Genomic DNA, 18,832 nt, shown 5'->3' with positions numbered 1-18,832 from the left:
AAGCTGGCAGGCATGTATGTTTAGAGAGTGTTCACAGCTCATCAGAAAGCAAAATGCAGGATATACGGATTACACAGTCCTTCAGTGCCACTTCAAAGAGGCGTAAGGTCTGTTTAAATGTATGTTTTGTTAGTTTAACATGTATATTGTGAAATGTACCATGTAGATTTATGTTTGTAATGAGGCAATAAATGCACGTAAACTGCTGAGTATGTGTTTAATGCATGTTTATGCATCGTGGCATATCACATAGCTCTTACTGTGATTTGCCAATAAGTTTAATAAAGTTATTTATGCAGAAGTTGATATTAATCTCTGCCTTTGTTTTCATAAAAGTTTAATCTTTAAAATGCAACTCTAAACATATATTCGTCTGCCCCTTTTGTCAAGTATAATTATAATTTAGACATTATTTCATCCAAAACACAACTGGTGACTAAAAGACAGCTCGCTCACTCCTTCTAGCTAAAATAAACCTCTCTACCATGTCAGTTGAAAAGGGAGCTCCACACCTACTATATAGATATAGGAGAACAAATTAATATATTGCATCAATTCTGTGGCCCGTTTAAGTAAATGTAGTGAAGTAAATGTTGCACATTACAACCCACCTCTTGGCATACCATTATTGTCGCCTGATGGAGAACAGATCATGTTTTATGAGCTGCTCAACCACATAATTTCAAGAGTTTAAAAGAGGACTTTGCTGAGGGCAAAAGGCACAAGATTACTTATTCAGAGCACTGGCGCTTCTAGAGTGTTAGTCAAGCTTAATACTGTACCAGCTATAATGCTGGAGAGAAGATTTCTTTAACACAATTCTAAACATCACAGTTTAAATAACTCATTTCTAATAACTGGTTTATTTGATCTTTGCCATGATGACAGTAAATAATATTTGACTAGATTTTTTTCAAGACACTTCTATACAGCTTAAAGTGACATTTAAAGGCTTAACAAGGTTAATTAGGTTAACTAGGCAGGTTAGGGTAATGAGGCAAGTTATTGTATAACGATGGTTTGTTCTAATGATGGCTAATAATTTTGACCCTAAAATGGTTTTTAAAAAATTAAAACTGCTTTTATTCTAGCCGAAATAAAACAATTAAGATTTTCTCCAGAAGAAAAAATATTATCAGACATACTGTGAAAATTTACTTGCTCTGTTAAACAACATTTTGGAAATATTTAAATAAGAAAAAAAATAATCAAAGGAGGGCTAAAAATTCTGACTTCAACTGTATAGTTTATTGCAACTCTCTACTAGCCGGGCTTCCAGCTAATTCTATCAAACCTCTTCAGCTGCTTCAGAACGCAGCAGCACGAGTGGTCTTTGATGAACCCAAAAGAGCACATGTCACTCCGCTACTCACCCGTTTGCACTAGCTGCCAGTTGCTGCTCGCATCAAATTCAAAGCTCTGATGTTTGCTTACAAAGCGACCTCTGGCTTTGCTCCTTCGTATCTGCTCTCACTTCTGCAGATTTATGTGCCCTCCAGAAACTTGCGTCCTGTGAATGAACGTCGCCTCGTGGTTCCATCCCTAAGAGGGAAGAAATCACTTTCCCGAACTCTCACATTCAATCTGCCCAGTTGGTGGAATGAACTCCCTAACTACATCAGAACAGCAGAGTCACTTGCTGTCTTCAAGAAACGACTAAAAACTCAACTGTTTAGTCTCCACTTTCCTTCCTAATCTTAACTGCCTCTCTGGCTATACCACTAACTGTACTCTCTCTTTCTCTCTCTCTCTCTCCAAAAACAAACAAAAAAAACATTACTAATGCTTTACTTCTTAGACTTTACACACCTGAAACTTGTCTATAGCACTTGTTCACTGCTGCTCTTATAGTTGTGTAAATTGCTTCCTTGTCCTCATTTGTAAGTCGCTTTGGATAAAAGCGTCTGCTAAATGACTAAATGTAAATGTAAATATACTATAAAGAATATAGCTAGATATAGGGTTGCAACGCTGTTGGCCATGGCAGAACATCCTTTTTTTAAATAAGATTTTTCTTTTAGATAACATGGTATCAGGTATGTAAATTCCCAGGGTTCAGAGTTCCTAAGAAACTTTCGGAAAAAACGTTGTATCTCATGATAGTACATTTTTTCAGAAGAAGAGTGGTCTTATGAAATGGATTTTCCTCACTAGTTCTCTCATTTAAGCACAAGGGTCCTGTTCAAAGAACCACAGAGCACAAAATCAATTTTATATTGACGGTTTATAAAGCTCCTTTAAGTATTGGACAGACGTACTGTAATACAAATTATTTACAGAGACAAAAATAAAGCTATTTTATTTTATCTAGATATATATTTGACTAAAAACATGAATAAAACCACACAAATGTAACACACACAAAAAATTATATATATATATATATATATATATATATATATATATATATATATATATATATATATATATATATATAAATATATATATATATAAATATATATATATATATATATATATATATATATATATATATATAAATATATATATATAAATATATATATATATATATAAATATATATATATATATATATATATATATATATATATATATATATATATATATATATATATATATATATATCAAAATAATTATTGCTACAACCTAGGCAGATGGTTAACACTTATAAAGTAATATTGGTCTCATTATTATAAGATCCTTAACTCTCTTAACTGCTGTAGCTTTACAGTAGTTGTGTGCCTTGTTATAAAAAGGAAAATACCAGCCTGATCTCATGAGAAAACATATTTTACATTTTGTCAGTTTAGTGGCTAATTCGTATGAATGTGTACTAGTTCAGATCAACACAATCTCACTGCAATTTGTAACTTTTTCATTTAGTGGCTAATTCGTATGAATTCGTACGATCTAATTTGTATAATTAATACAATTTGCTCATCACCCAATGACGGTTGGGTTTAGGGGTGGGGTTAGGTGCCACGCCTCCTTTTTAAAATCGTACAATTTCGTATGACTGAACTCGTACAAATTTGTACGAATTAGCCACTAAACTGACAAAACGTAAAATAATTACGTTTTCTCGTGAGATCAGGCTGTTCAGTCGTATGAAAATGTAAATATTTTTAAAAAGAGACGTGGCACCAAACCCTGCCCCTAAACCCAACCATCATTGGGTGATGAGCAAATCGTACTAAATTGAATGAATTAGATCGTACGAATTCATATGAATTAGCCACTGAATCAAAAAGTTACGAATTGTCTGGGACTTGATTATTTTTTTTTTAAAGATTTCTAGTTTCAAGCCACTGTGTTATTGACTGAGCTGATTTGTTTCATTTAACAAAGCAAACAACTGCATTTATGAATGCATTTAATAACTACAACAACTGATTATTGCATTGCTTGGAGATGCAGGAGTTCAGATGCTTCAGTAACACTTAAATTAAGTATTAGTTAATGCTAGTTAATGAATCACATGAACAAACAGTGAACAATACATTTATTACAGTCTCTTTTCGTGTTATTTTGTAAATGTGTGCTGTAATAAAGTTGTTCAAAGTAGCCACATAGTCAGAAATTACTGATGCAACTCATCCTGGTTTACATGTGAACTAATAATCTGGCAATGTAAATCGCGACTCTATTAATAAATCAGTTTATTTTCCAGTCATTCATTTCTCATTCATTCAGTTTCGACCGCTTTTCCGGGGCCGGGTCATGGGGGCAGCAGTCTTAGGAGAGAACCCCAGACTTCTCTCTCCCCAGAAACTTCCTCCAGCTCCTCCGGGGGCATCCTGAGGCATACCCAGGCCAGCCGAAAGACATAGTCCCTCCAGCGTGTCCTGGGTCTTCCCCGAGGCCTTCTCCCGGTGGGACATGCCTGGAACACCTCCTTAGGTAGGAGTCCAGGAGGCATCCGAAACAGAAGCCTCAGCCACCTCAGCTGACTTATCTTGATGTAGAGGAGCAGCGGCTCTACTCCGAGCTCCCCCCGGGTGACAGAGCTCCTCACACTGTCAATAAGGGTGCGCCCTGCCACCTGGCGAAGGAAACTCTTTTCAGCCACTTGTATCCTAGATCTTGTCCTTTCGGTCATGACCCAAAGTTCAAAACCATAGGTGAAAGTAGGAACATAGATTGACAGGTAAATCGAGAGCTTCGCCTTTCAGCTCAGCTCCTTCTTTACCACAACGGACCGGTACTTGGACAGCATTACAGCTGCACCAATCCACCTGTCAATCTCACATTTCATCCTTCCCTCACTCGTGAACAAAACCAAAAAATACTTGAACTCCTCCACCTGCAGTAAGGACTTTCCCCCCAAACTGAAGATGGCAAACCACCTTATTCCTGTGGAGCACCAGGGCCTCGGATTGGCGGTGCTGATTCTCATCCCAGCCGTGTCATACTCGGCAGCAAACCACCTTAGTGCATGCTGAAGGTGCATGTTCAATGAAGCCAACAGAACAACATCGTCTGCGAATAACAGAGATGAAATCCTGTGGTCCCCGAACCAGACCCCCTCCAGCCCAGGGCTGCGCCTTGAAATTCTGTCCATAAAAATTATGAACAGAATTGGTGACCAAGGGCAGCCCTGCCGGAGTGCAACATGCACTGGGAAAAAAGTCTGACTTATTGCTGGCAATGCGAAGCAGACTCCTACTCTGTTCATACAGGGATGAGATGGCCCTTGACAGAGCGCCTCTGACCCCATCCTCTCAGAGAACCCTCCACAGAATGCCACAAGAGACACGGTCGAATGCCTTCTCCAAGTCCATAAAAACACATGTTATTTCCCAGTAGTGATATAAAAATGTAATCATTTATGTATCAAACTCTTATATAAATAATTTCTGTATCTAACATTTTGTTTGTCAAGTCAGTTGTTATGTTAAATAAATCATTAAAAACTGAAGAAAAGAATTCCAAAGTGTCAGCGAGAAACTTTCAGTTAATGGTTTACCATCTCAAGATGCAGCATTTTGATTGTAGCACTTCAGCTTCTGCTTTTTTAAAATATATATTTTTTAGGTCACGAAAGCTTCTGAGTTTGCAGTATATTATCTCCTGCCTTACAGCAAAACGTCTGCATTGTCTGGATGTTCTTATTAAGAATCCCAGACAACTACGATTGTTTCTGGCCTTGAAGCTTGCAGTGGAAGGCTATTAGTACTGACTGGCCTGTTTATAGTGACACTAATACAAAACCAGACTTCAATCACCCCAATGAAAAGCAAATTTACACTGTCTGAATAGGTTACACCCTATGTAAAGCGTGGTTCACCACACAGAATGAAGTAATTGTGTGAACAAGAAACAGATTTCAGCAACAGCTTTAGTACATGTTTATAATGCAGGGGTGGGGCATTTCTAGAGAGCATTTGATTGGACCGAAATTCTGATGAGAGACAGGGAAGAGTAATGTCATCAAATTTGTTGATCCTTTTTTGGTAAAAGTAAAACCTTTATGGTTTAAAACCTTTCTTTCTATTAATTTCTTTCTTCTGTTGAACACAAGCAAGATATTTAAAAATAACGCTGGTCGATGGGACCCACTGACTTCCATGGTAGGGAAGAAAGTTAGTTGCCCACTGAATCCGTAAATTTAAATAAATCTGAGCTCACCTTTGTGCGAATCACATTTACACTCTGCCTTTGAAACTTTCATCTTTGATGAAAAAAAAAAACAAAAGCCAAAATCCAGAATGCTGTAACTCAGATTATAGAGAACTTTATGTTAAAGTGTGGATAATAGACACAGAATGTGGCGGAAGGTTGAGAAACACTGCAACTACTGTATGCTGGTTTCAGTGTTTCATTTATCCCAAGATGATGAGTGTGTGTCCATACACAATATTTCCTCTTTCTTTTTCAAAGAGAGAGGAGAACCTTGCTTGAATGGGCTCCATTGTTTTTCTTGTTTTCTCTAATTAATTAATATGTACCAGAATCAGACAAATACGTTAATACTAATAATAACAATGTCTGGGGTTAAGGCTCATATGCGAGTGCCTGTTGGCCCATGGAACCCGGTCAGCTCAGCCAACAGCACGAGATAGGGCCATAAGGCACCGGTGCACTGTGGAATTGGTGGAGGCTCTGGGACATGGAATGTCACCTCACTGGGAGGAAAGGAGCCTGAGCGGCTTGAGCTAGAAGATGAATGTCACTGACTAGAGTTGGATCTCAATGTCTTGAGAAGGGCTGGACTTTCTTATTTTTTTAGCATGTCTTCTATTCTGGAGTTGCCCAATCCAGCCCACCTCCTCTGACAGTGGGTAACTCCAGAGTAGACGAAATGTTGTGTGTTGGAGTTTTCACCGGTGAGAGAGGGCTGCCACCCTGCACCTTCGGGTTAGGGATAAGTTTCTCACTGTAGTATATGATTATGGGCCAAACACCAGTGCAGAGTAGCTGGCCTTCTCAGAGTCCTTGGAAGGATGCTGGAAGGTGCTCTGACTCTATTGTTCTACTTGGGGCTTCAACGCCCGCTTGAGTAATGACAACAGTGATATCTGGTGATTGGGAGAAATGGCCTCCCTGATCTGAATCTGAGTGGTGTTCTGTTGTTGGACTTCTGTGCTAGTCATAGTTTGCCCATAACAAACACCATAAGGGTGTCCATCCATGCACATTGCACCAGGACACCCTAGGCCAAAGGTCGATGATCGGCTTTGTAGTTTTTTTTTTGTCTTGGACACTCGAGTAAAGAGAAAGACAGAGCTATCAACTGATTACCACCTGGTGGTGAGTTGGATCTGCTGGCAGAGGAGGAGGCCAGACAGACCTGGCAGGCCCAAACATATTATGAGGTTCCTCTGGTAATGTCAGGCTGAAACACTTCAGTGAAGTTTTCAGCTCTCACCTCTGGAAGACCTCTTTGTCACCTCTTTGACCAGACCCCAAGGGAGGCGGGAGACATTGAGGCCAAGTAGTCCATGTTCTCCAACTAAATGGTTGAAATGGCCTGTGGTGCCTGTCATAGCGACATGCCACAATCCCAGTTGTGAACACCAGAAGTAAGGGAAGGAGTTGAAGGAGTCCTACCAGGTTTGGATGGCTTGTATGCTTCCTGAGGCAACTGATGGAGACCAAGTGTTATCTGGGCAATTGTGCAAGCAGAAACTGGCCAGGGAAAAGTTTGGGGAGACCATGGACGAAGAATATCAGTCAGCCCAAAGAGATTCTGGCAAACCGTTTGGCACCTCAGACAGGGCATGAAGTTACACACCAACATCATTTACAGTGTAAGTGAGGGGATGTTGACCTCGACTAGGAATGTTATCAGACGGTGGAAGGGATACTTTGAGGATCTCCTCAATCCCACTGACATGACTTCAGGGGTCAACTGTTCGGTCGACATCACTGAAGCTGAAGTCACTGAGGTAGTTTGCAAGCTCTGCAGTTGCAAAGAGGCAGGGGTGGATGAGATCTAACTTGTGTATCTCAAGTCTCTAGATGTTGTAGGGCTGTCTTGGCTGACGTGCCTTTACAATATCACATGAAGGTCAGGGACAGTACCCCTGAACTAGGGTGGTGGTTTTCATTTTTAAGAAGTGGGGCCAGAGGGTGTGCTCCAGCTATAGGGGAAACGCACTTCTGAGTCTCCTTTGAAAACCTGGAACGACGGATCCAGCAAAAACAATACAGATTTCATCTATTCCATAAAACACTGGACCAGCTCTATACCCTTACTAGGGTGTGCAACGTTTCATGGGAGTATATCCACATCTTTTTGTGGACTTGGAAAAAGGCATTTGACTCTCTCCCTTGTGGCATTCTGTGGCGGGTGCTCGGAGTATGGGGTCGGAAATGCTCTGTTGGGCAATAAGGGATGCTGGCAATAAGTCAAAATTGCTCCCGGTGTGCGTTGGACTCTGCCAGGGCTGCCCTTTTTCACTGGTTCTGTTCATTATTTTTATGGACAGAATTTCTAGGCGCAGCCTAGGGCCAGAGAGGGGTCTGACCCAAGGACCACAAGATTTCATCTCTGCTATTTGCAGATGATGTTGTCCTGTTGGTTTCATCGGACAAATACCTGCAGCATGCACTGGGAAGTCTACTGCCGAGTGTGACGTGACAGGAATGACAACCAGCTCCTCTAAGTTTGAGGCCATGGTGCTCAAACAGAAAAAGTTGGCTTGCCATCTCCAGGTTGGAGGAGAGTCTTTACCCCGGGTGGAGGAGTTCAAGTATTTTGGGGTTTTGCTATCAGTAGGTCTCTTGTTTTTGCTCTACTTTCATCCATTTGACAATCTTGCTTTATTTTGATAGCAACATCTCTCTTCCAACAATCCAAGCAGTTCCCAAAGAATGAAATAGTGCATGACGGATTTAAAGATGAAAAAAGAGATGGCCATTCAAGTTATCAGAGTCAGCTACAGACTATTTATTAGACAGACTACTCAAGAAAATATATTTAGCATTTCAAATGAAATGCAAACTTTAAAGTAAAACAAAACACAAGTCAGAAATAACAGGTTATTTAAACAGTGTTGTGTATTTCATGCTGAGTACATGGCCATTCGAAGATGCCAGAGGAGAATTCGATTCAACAACGTGTAACAATTCAACAAGTTTTCTTTACAACCTTACACCAAAAAAATAGGTATACCAAAAACATTCCTGGAAAATCAGCAGGCAAAAGTCGATCAAAATGCTTTATACAGATAACAAAAGAATACAAAATGATCTTTGTTCAAAAATGTACAAGAAAACAAATAGCGTAAATAAAATCATTCTTTGTACAAATACCACATAACGACACATTGATATTTGAATTACATTATATATATATAGACTGTATATATTTACTTTGTGATGTAAAACATGACAAAGAAGGCAGAAATCTGGACATGAGTTGAGCAGTGTGTTGACAATATGTGGGAAAGCTACAGGACTCTCTTATACAAAATGTACAAAACAGCTGCTTCTAGGTACAACTAGTTACAACATAATACTGTCATTTTTTTATCTCTTTTTTTACAGTATGCCACAGTCCAAAAAACTTTTTGTGCCTAGAAGTGTTGAGGTGACGCGAAAGTGACCCGGTGTTGCCCCCTTAGTCATGTGACTTCAGTCATGGACGCCGAATGGTTCTGAAAAACAAACAAAATTGGATTTAGAGTCGTGTTGTTTAGTTCGAGATCAGGGGTCAGCAACTTTTGCCACCAAAAGACCCAGTTTGGCCCTTCTACCACCAAATAAAATCGGCCAATATTTAACGATTAAATTTATTTAACGTAATTTGTTGTTTATACACTACCTGACAAAAGTCTTGTTGTCAATTCCAGTTTTAAGAGCAACAAATAATGACTTGACTTCAAGGTGATCATTTGGAAAAGTCGATTTATTTAACAATATAATAAGATGCAATGTTTAAACTGTACAGTGGTCTTATTTTAGATAAGGTTGCAAAGATTTTTTTTTATTTGATACAGTTTCCTTTGTGTATCTTTAAACATATAGAAATGAATAAAGTTGTTTATGTTTTTTTTTCCCTGTTTAGAATTTAACTGAGCTCAACACAAGATTAACATTCGCCACATGATCGCTCTCATCAGTGCCATTGTTTGTTACATTAGGTGGGTTTGCAAACGTGTACTTTTCATTGCGTCTTCCTTAAAATTCATCCATTTGCATTTCCCGTGGTCATAGAAGCTCCCTGTCATCTTAACTAAGTGCAGCTGGAAAGTGCAAGCGTGTTGCCTCACGTGCACGTCCCTCCATAGGAAATAACGAACTTGCCTTAAGCAGGTCGCACACCAGAAGCGCAGCTCGGCGACGTGCCACGTAGCGCCATGCATTTTAGAATTCTAAACATAGGTTTCTATCAGGGTACACACAATGGCGCCGCAAGTCGGCGGCTGTCCACGGTGCCCAGCCACGACTCAGGACATGGTTCATATTTCTGCTGCACCACAGAGCGCCATCTGAATTGTTTCATTTTCAATAGCATGCGAAACATGACAAAATAACACTGACAAAATAATACACCCAATAACAAATAATAGATTTATAAGATCAAACACTGTCCATTAGATATGCACTAATTGTATTAAATATCATGTATTAACTACAACGGACAGATGCAATCCAGCGGTACATCCGTGATGGACTGGCCAATGTAAAGCTGCTCTCAGTGGGGGAAGTGATAAGGGAGCTCCCGTTGACAGGCCGGGAGGGATCACAACCCGCATAAGCTGAGGCACATCGCCAAAGATGCGCTATCTTTATAAATAAACTGCTGATTCGAGTTTAAAACACTACATTCTCCCCTGAAAAACTCTTAAAGCTTTAATTTGCAACACAACAGAAGAGTATTTTTAAAACCGTGCGGGTTTTCTCTTCCGCCATTAGCTTTCGCTGGTTACGCTGCAATGCATTCTGGGATACCTGTGCTTCGTAAGTTTGCACAAGTCACCTCTCGAAGCGTTCCTTGGCAAAAGGGGCGGAGCAAGTGCACATCCGGGAATTTTATCAGTACTTGGCGAGATGTGAAATTTGAACAATACTTACGGTTGATGACGTTTCACGAGGACACAAGAAAGCAAGTACAGACAAGAACGCATATTGAAAAACAGCCATTGGTTACAGGCTTCTAACACTTTTCAAAATATCTTTTTTTGTGTTTAACAGAAAAAGGAAACTCATATAAGGTATTGAATCACTTGAGGAAGAGTTAATTGCGAGTCAATTTTCATTTTTGCGTGAACTATCCCTTTAAAGCTGCCCTCACTTAAAACTTTTTGTGAGTCAAATGATGGGAAGTAGACAGGAAAATGATTGTTTTAACAGTAGTCACACGTTACATAGAATGCCAAGATAATGGTGGTTCCCTTCAAAACATAGCTTAATATGTAACAAAAATACTTCATTTATATATATACAGTCTATATATTTACATGTTGTTTGAGAGTCATAGCAGAGGGGATAAAGAGCCTCAGGTTGCCGACTCCTGTTCCAGATGCTAATAAGCATTTGACTAGTCGCCTAAATGCTTATTACCCATCAGGTGCGTTTAACGAAAACACCAGAGAGCCATGAAGCAGAACGTGTAATTTCACAATGCCAATTCCCGTCGAATCCAGGCTTTCGATTATTGTGCTCGTCCAGATCGTGACAGAACACCTGATTTTGCTGGTTTCCCTAAACACATGGACTTGCATTGCCAACTCTAAATTGCACTGGGGGGGGGGGTGGGGGGGTTAGCTGGTGTCCAGAGCACCGGGAAAATTTCCTCTGGCCCACTTCTGCTGCTCAGGCGCTCCAGGTATTTTGCTGGCTGGATGTCAATAGAGTAGCCTGACAAGATTTTCCCTGCTAAAAAACAGTGTCAGAATGAATCTGGAGAAGCAGCACTGTGATTCCCTGCTGTATAAAGTGATAACATGCATCTGTTTGGAGAATAAATGGAAAACGTAAAGCCTGCTAAAGGCCAGCTATAAATTCACTCAGGTTATTAAAATGAAACACAAATTCCAGCCAAATGCAGATGGAAATGCACAATTCATGATTACATCTTTACTTGATTATTTTATAATTGATTATTGCATAATATCCTGGAGGAATAGGGTACCTATCAATTTATAGATCATTATATGTGCTTTAAATAATGATTATTATTGTTAAAATCTACCTATCTGTCTGTCTATCGATCCATCGATCCATCCATCCATCCATCCATCCATCCATCCATCCATCCATCCATCTATCTATCTATCTATCTATCTTCCTTTGGCTTAGTCCCTTATTTTACAGGGTTTGCCACAGTGGAATGAACCGCTACCTACCTACCTATCTACCTACCTACCCTACCCTACCCTACCCTACCCTACCCTACCTACCCCTTATTTTACAGGGTTTGCCACATTTTATAAATCTTATATCTACGGTATAAAATACATTTAAAATAAAAAAAAGTAATGAAAACACAAATAAAATGGCACAAAAATGGCTAAAACACTCAAATTACAACATAAATAATAAGCTACAACTACAAAATAAACACTTAAATTGTATTACAATGCTAAAAAAATACACTGGAAAAAGTGATCATTTTCTATGAACGCAACACAATTACATTTTCAAGCAGTTTCAAGCTCTTTACTCAAAAACACTTGATTAAACTCAAGTACTTTAAAGATTTCCAGCACCGGTAAACCTGCACTTAAACAACCCCAAAGTTTTTTAAGCTATTAAACTGTAAAATCTAGCCTTTAAGGAGAAAAAAGAGACACGGGTAATATGATTTTTCATCATCCATCTGGATTGTTTTTACAACAGAAAAAAGGTAAAGAAAGGGACATAGACCAAGAGAGTTTAGTTTCTCTATATAGTATCTCCTCCGCTTGAGTTCACATAGAGTTCTGAAATAATCCTTTTAACATGGTTAAATATAATAAATGTTTCCTGACACTGATTATGTTTCCCTCTAGCAGGCTTAACATTCTGATAGTTCTCTAATGTGAAACTGCCACGCTCTACTTTTCTCCTCATTTATTTAGGTCGACTTCTTGACAAAACTTGTTTACCGTGTATCCTGCTGTGTTTACTGTCACACCGCAGCTTTTTTTTAGGTTTATTGTTATGATTTTGTTAAATGACAAGCAGGGTGGTTCCCATAATAAGTCAAAGGAGTGGATTCGATTGGGGATTTACATACCTGTGCGCTGAGAGTCTCCAGTGGACTTTCCACACGGGGAAACGTCATCAAGGGAAGACCACGGTAATCCTCCTGCTTCTGCTTAGTAGGTGTCGAGTGAGTCCCTTTGAAGTTGTTCACTACACAGATTCCCTACGAGGAGAAAAGGGATACTTGAAGAGAAGTATATATATATATATATATATATATATATATATACATACAACTATTCTTTGTTACGTGTTATGTTATGCATTATGTTGCGTTATGTTGTGTTAAGTTATGTAAAATTGTAGCTTTTTGCTGACAAATGAGTAAAAGCAAGTGGTCTGTAAGACATTGGCAAAGTCTAAAGACCAAAAAGGATAATAAATGAACATTATTAATCTATGCTGCGATTCTTACTTCAAATGATACTTGTTCCAAATATTGCTGACAAAACTTTCTATTATTTAAACTACACCTACACTGAACTGAATTTTATTTTATTACACTAGTTTACTACTACTCATCACTTATTCTACATTTACAACAAGAGTAAAACAAAAACCCCTGTAACCCACCAGAAACAGAGCTATGGAGCTTCCCAGTATAAATCCAGCAACGACGTCTGAGCAGTGGTTGCGGTATTCAGACACTCGGTTCAGGCCGGTGAGGAATGCAGCACACAGGAGACCCAGACAAAGCACAGGTTTGGCCAGGCGACTGCTTTTCGTTTTAATGGTACTCGTGATGTACATCTGAAACAGCCAAACACACACACACACACACACACACACACAAACACACAGAGACAGGATTTATTCAGTGGATTTGTTGTGCAGCAGGTGACTGTGAGGAAGCTTGAATAAACACACAGCACTTGCTCCACCTCGGGGAAATTATGGCCAATTATGGAGAATGGATTGAGAGTAAATAAACTCGTATTCCCATGAAAGAAAAGAGAGAAAGGCTGCTTCAAGCTCAAAGTAAAAACTTGACTACAAATCTAAACAGTTCAGCATCACTAAATTGGCGTTAAAACATATTAAATGCCTGCTTGCAAAATCTCGTTTACATAACCTGAACGGGAAATATGCACTTATTTTTGTTTTTTAATATTAAATTCTCTTGACCTTTTGATCATTGACTAATACGCAGCAAACATGTAAAGTTCCCTTAACATTACTTTATAGTTCCCTTTTTTTAAGAACCAAAAACAATCACGTTAGGGATTTATTTTATTTTATGTTTTTATATTTTATATTTTCTTTTCTTTGATATTTGATATTTTATTTGATAAGATTTTATTTGATATTTTATTGTATACTTTATTTTAAATTTTAAATATTTAATGTTTTAATTTATTTTATTTTTATATTTGATATTTTACTTGATATTATTATACTAATTTTTTTATTTTATAATGTATTTTATATTTTAAATATATTTTTATTTTATATTTGATATTTTATTTGATATTTTTAGCTTTTATTTGATATTTTATTTGATATTTTAAATATATTTTTATTTTATATTTGATAATTTATTTGATATTTTTAGCTTTTATTTTATATAAATTTTTATATTTTAAATATATTTTATTTTGTATTTTATTTAATATTTTTAGCTTTTATTTGATATTTTATTTCATAATTTAAATATATTTTTATTTTATATTTGATATTTTGTTTGATATTTTTAGCTTTTATTTTATAAGGTATTTTATATTATAAATATATTTTTATTTTGTATTTGATATTTTATTTGATATTTTTAGCTTTTATTTCACAATATATTTTACATTTTAAATACATTTTTATTTTATATTTGATATTTTAAGATTTTATTTTATAATGTATTTTATATTATAAATATATTTTTATTTTGTATTTGATATTTTTAGATTTTATTTTATCTTGTATTTTATATTATAAATATATTTTTATTTTGTATTTAATATTTTATTTGATATTTTTAGCTTTTATTTCACAATATATTTTACATTTTAAATACATTTTTATTTTATATTTGATATTTTAAGATTTTATTTTATAATGTATTTTATATTATAAATATATTTTTATTTTGTATTTGATATTTTTAGATTTTATTTTATCTTGTATTTTATATTATAAATATATTTTTATTTTGTATTTGATATTTTTAGATTTTATTTTATCTTGTATTTTATATTATAAATATATTTTTATTTTGTATTTAATATTTTATTTGATATTTTTAGATTTTATTTTACAATGTATTTTCATTTTAAATACATTTTTATTTTATATTTGATATTTTAAGATTTTATTTTATAATGTATTTTATATTTTAAAAATATTTGTCTTTTATATTTACTTATTTATTTGATATTTTATTTTATTAAATTTTATATTGGATATTTTATCTTATAATGTATTTTATGGAGCTTATTCTTCACGTATGAGTGGGCGCAGCCATTTGAATCTTTTTGGCTCGAGACAGGTCTCATTCACTTTCATTCATTTTTAGACGTTAAAAACAGCTAGTTCTGCTGCTTAATGTTGCAAACTGATATTTGCTTATTATATTATTCTGCTTTGCATGTATAGTCATGAACACGCTTGTTTGTAGAGCAAGCAGTTTGACTGTTTTCTGCAGTTTATTATTCCTAGTCATTTCTCCTATATTCAACTTTTTTGATGTATTTATGAGAGATTTTGAAGCGTCTCTGACTCTGTCTGTCATTATTAAAGTCTTTTCCACAAAGGTTTGCCAGGTTTAAAGTAGCTTTAGAACTAGATTTCATAACTAATTGATTAATTGCATGGCATCTGGTTTGACAACAATGTATAAAATAAAAAAAATAAATAGATAAACCTAAATAAAAAAATATATACAGAAATAAATAAATAAATTAATTAATTAATAAATATAAATAAATACATATATATAAAAATATATATAAATAAAAATATAAATAAATAAACCTATGTATATATATATATATATATAGGTTGCACAAACACTGTACATCTTTCTATATTTAGGCTAAAACACTGCTTTATTTATTTATTTATTTATTTATTTATTTATTTATTTATTTATTTATTTATTTATTTATTTATTTGTTTGTTTGTTTGTTTATTTAGGCCTACTTGTTTGAATTTAAGTCTGTACTCTCATTTCAGCTGTCTTTTATTTCTTTAATTCTACTTTCCAGAATGAATCCTCATTGCACTTAAGTTTACAATGATAATAAAGCTTGTTAACAAGTTTTAAATTATTAATGAAGGAATTACAATGCTTTGTTTCATTGTTTATCTTTATTTCCAAGTAGCAGAGTATTTACAGCTACTGTATAGGCTTTTTCTGTCCATTCACATCCCATCCCTGTGGTCATATCTGAAAAAACACATTCTTACTCCTTTAGAGTGCCGGCGGTACAAGGCGTGGCGTTAATGGCCATATTAAAGTGTCACCTACTGTACCTATTGTCACCTCACGGTTAAAGGACTTTTGTGAGCAAATCAAGACAAAGGTACACTTAGATTTTGACTAGTGTATTCAGCATTGAACTCCACGGTGTTACAAGCGTGATTATGTTTTATTGCAATTTATTTATTTATTTTTTAAGAGTGTAATACTGAATTAGTTAATACAATTCAAAGTAAAGTTTTCCTTTTATTTTTAAATATTAGTGAATAAATTGTAAAAATCACCCATGACAACTTTAATTGTAAACTAGTTTATCTTCGGCCCATGGCTATCGATGATATTTGGCTTTTGGACCTTCAGATGAAAAAGTTTGGGCACCCCTGGTATAGAGCAAATGTCTTTTTTTAGTTTAATAATCCATGATGAAATATAAGGCAATAAAAACACTTCTATAAATGATTTGAATAGATGAAACTAATACATGAATTATGCGCACACACATACAAAAACATTCCAGGCTCTTACAGTGACGTAGACGGCTGAATAGACACTGAGGGAAGCATCTTTGGATGGGAAGGACCTTCTGGCTCTTTCCACGACCACCTGGTTCCCCGTGCAGATGTTCCCATTGGCGATGAACTGATGACTGAAGTGACAATCCAGTCCAGTGTAATTTGGCTTGCAGACGTTCAGAAAGTACGGCGCCAGATTGCCAGTCACTACTTGGCCAGCGTTGACAAAGATGTCGGTGGCGAACAGGCCAAACGCGAAGACACCTGCGGCAAAAGAAAAAAAAACAAACAAACAAAAAATGTCAACAAATATATTCAGCTTGTGGCTCCCAAGCGGTGCTCTGAAAATTCAACAATATCAGTACACATTTGTTTTTGTATGTTCAGTGTCTATCAATAAATGTCCGAAACATCAAAGACGGTTTAGCGTAGTTTACAAAAACATCTAGCTAATAAAAACATCTTGCAACTTCAATCGGCCATTTTACTTTGTTTTTAAATACTTGTTTGTCATGTAGCAACTTGCTTACATGGCTTTAAGAAAAGCATATTTAGAATATTGTTTGTTTGTTTGTTTGTTTGTTCAAGAGCACAGTGTTTTTCAATGCATTTAAAACACACTGCTTTAAATGTTTCCAGTTAATCGACTGAAGTCACATGGCATGTTTTGACAATTTTTTTGGTTTATTTACTGAAATTTAAACGTCTCAAGACTATTTCTGTTTATGGAGGATGAGGGAGCTCTCCGCTTTCATCTAAAATGTACTCATTTTTGTTCTGAAGATGAACTAATGTGAGAATGTGAGCAATCGATGACATCATTTACATTTTTGGGTAACTAAATCCTTTAATTAACATTACTGTAAATAGGCCAGATGGGTAATTTTCAACCATAACCTTCTGGCCAGACGTTAAAATAATAAAAAATATAAAATTTTAGGATATAAGCAAACGAATTAATGTGAGTATTAAAGGGCATGTTTTGCTATTAACATTAATACTGAAAAATTGTCCTGTTTTAATGATATTGAGTGGGTATTTACATCGTGTTACCAAAAACTATGTTACAATGTAACAAAAACTATGTTACATGTTACAATAAACTAACTCCAGCTGCAAATAAAATGCATTGTATCTGAACTAGATGCTGTTGCTACTACTACTATTACTACTACTACTATTATAACTACGCATTGTAACTGAACAATTTTCCTCATTGTAATTTAATATTAGCTGCTTCAGTCTAACATACACATTTTAAGGATGATGAAGATGAAACCAGAGTGGACATTTCAGCAAGACAATGATTCAAAACACAGCCAACAAATATATTCAGCTTGCGGCTCCCAATCGGTGCTTTGGAAATTCAACAATATCAGTACACGTGTTTTTGTACGTTCAATGTCTATCAACAAATGTCCTAAATATCAAAGACGGTTTAGCATAGTTTACAAACACATCTAGCTAATAGAAACATCTTGCAGGTTCAATCGAACATTTTGCTTTGTTTTGAAATTTTGTCATGTAGCATCTTGTTTACATGGCTTTAAGAAAAATATTTAGAAGATTGCTTTTGTTTGTTTGTTTGTTTGTTTGTTCAAGAGCACAGTGTTTTTCAATGCATTTAAAACACACTGCATTAAATGTTTCCAGTTGATCAACTGAAGTCACATGGCATGTTTTGACAATACTTTTGCTTAGTTTACTGGACTTCAAACATTTCAAAACTATTTCTGCTTATGGAGGATGAGGGAGCTCTCCGCTTTCATCTAAAATGTACTCATTTGTGTTCTGAAGATGAACTAATGTGAGAATGTGAGTAATTAATGACATAATTTACATTTTTATGTAACTAAATCCTTTAATAACATTACTGTAAATAGGCCAGATGGCTAATTTTCAACCATAACCTTCCGGCCAGACGTTAAAATAACCATAAAAATACAAATATTAGGATATTGTCATGACTCGCTATCTCACAAAGGCACAGGATTGCAGGAATCATCAAAACACGCATTTATTTATATAACACACATTGGAAACACTGGAACATCGACACACAGGAATCATGAGGTGAAGACAATATAACACCAGGCGCTGGACTGAACAAAACACATGACTTAAACACACAGGACACGATTGAACTGATAACAAAAGGGGAGGAACACAGGTAAAACTCATGAAACTGACTAGTGGCGGGAAAACAGAACAAAGGAGCACATGAGCACAACAGAAGCACAAAGAAAACCACTGGGAAGTCACATGACACAAACACAGGAATACTGGAACAGAACACAG

The 18,832-nt window shown here is 35.9% G+C and overlaps 1 protein-coding gene across 2 annotated transcripts in view; it reads right to left on the bottom strand.

The window, feature by feature from the left end:
* Positions 1–8,345: 8,345 nt before the first annotated feature.
* The window catches only part of plppr1 (phospholipid phosphatase related 1), a 103,928-nt gene continuing 93,441 nt past the window's right edge, over positions 8,346–18,832 (bottom strand). The window contains exons 5-8 of one of the 2 annotated variants that reach the window (XM_056467063.1): positions 16,548–16,798; positions 13,187–13,363; positions 12,645–12,776; positions 8,346–9,078 (exon numbers count right to left, since the gene is read on the bottom strand). In XM_056467063.1, the coding sequence (XP_056323038.1) occupies positions 9,046–9,078; positions 12,645–12,776; positions 13,187–13,363; positions 16,548–16,798 (593 nt within the window). In that variant the 3' untranslated portion in view covers positions 8,346–9,045. Of the gene's footprint in view, positions 9,079–11,186; positions 11,303–12,644; positions 12,777–13,186; positions 13,364–16,547; positions 16,799–18,832 lie in introns of those variants that run through there. The other variant, XM_056467062.1, reaches the window with a different exon arrangement.

The sequence above is a fragment of the Danio aesculapii genome, chromosome 10, assembly GCF_903798145.1.
Source record: "Danio aesculapii chromosome 10, fDanAes4.1, whole genome shotgun sequence".
Classification (NCBI taxonomy): domain Eukaryota; kingdom Metazoa; phylum Chordata; class Actinopteri; order Cypriniformes; family Danionidae; genus Danio; species Danio aesculapii.
This window is presented reverse-complemented; position numbering and strand designations above follow the sequence as displayed.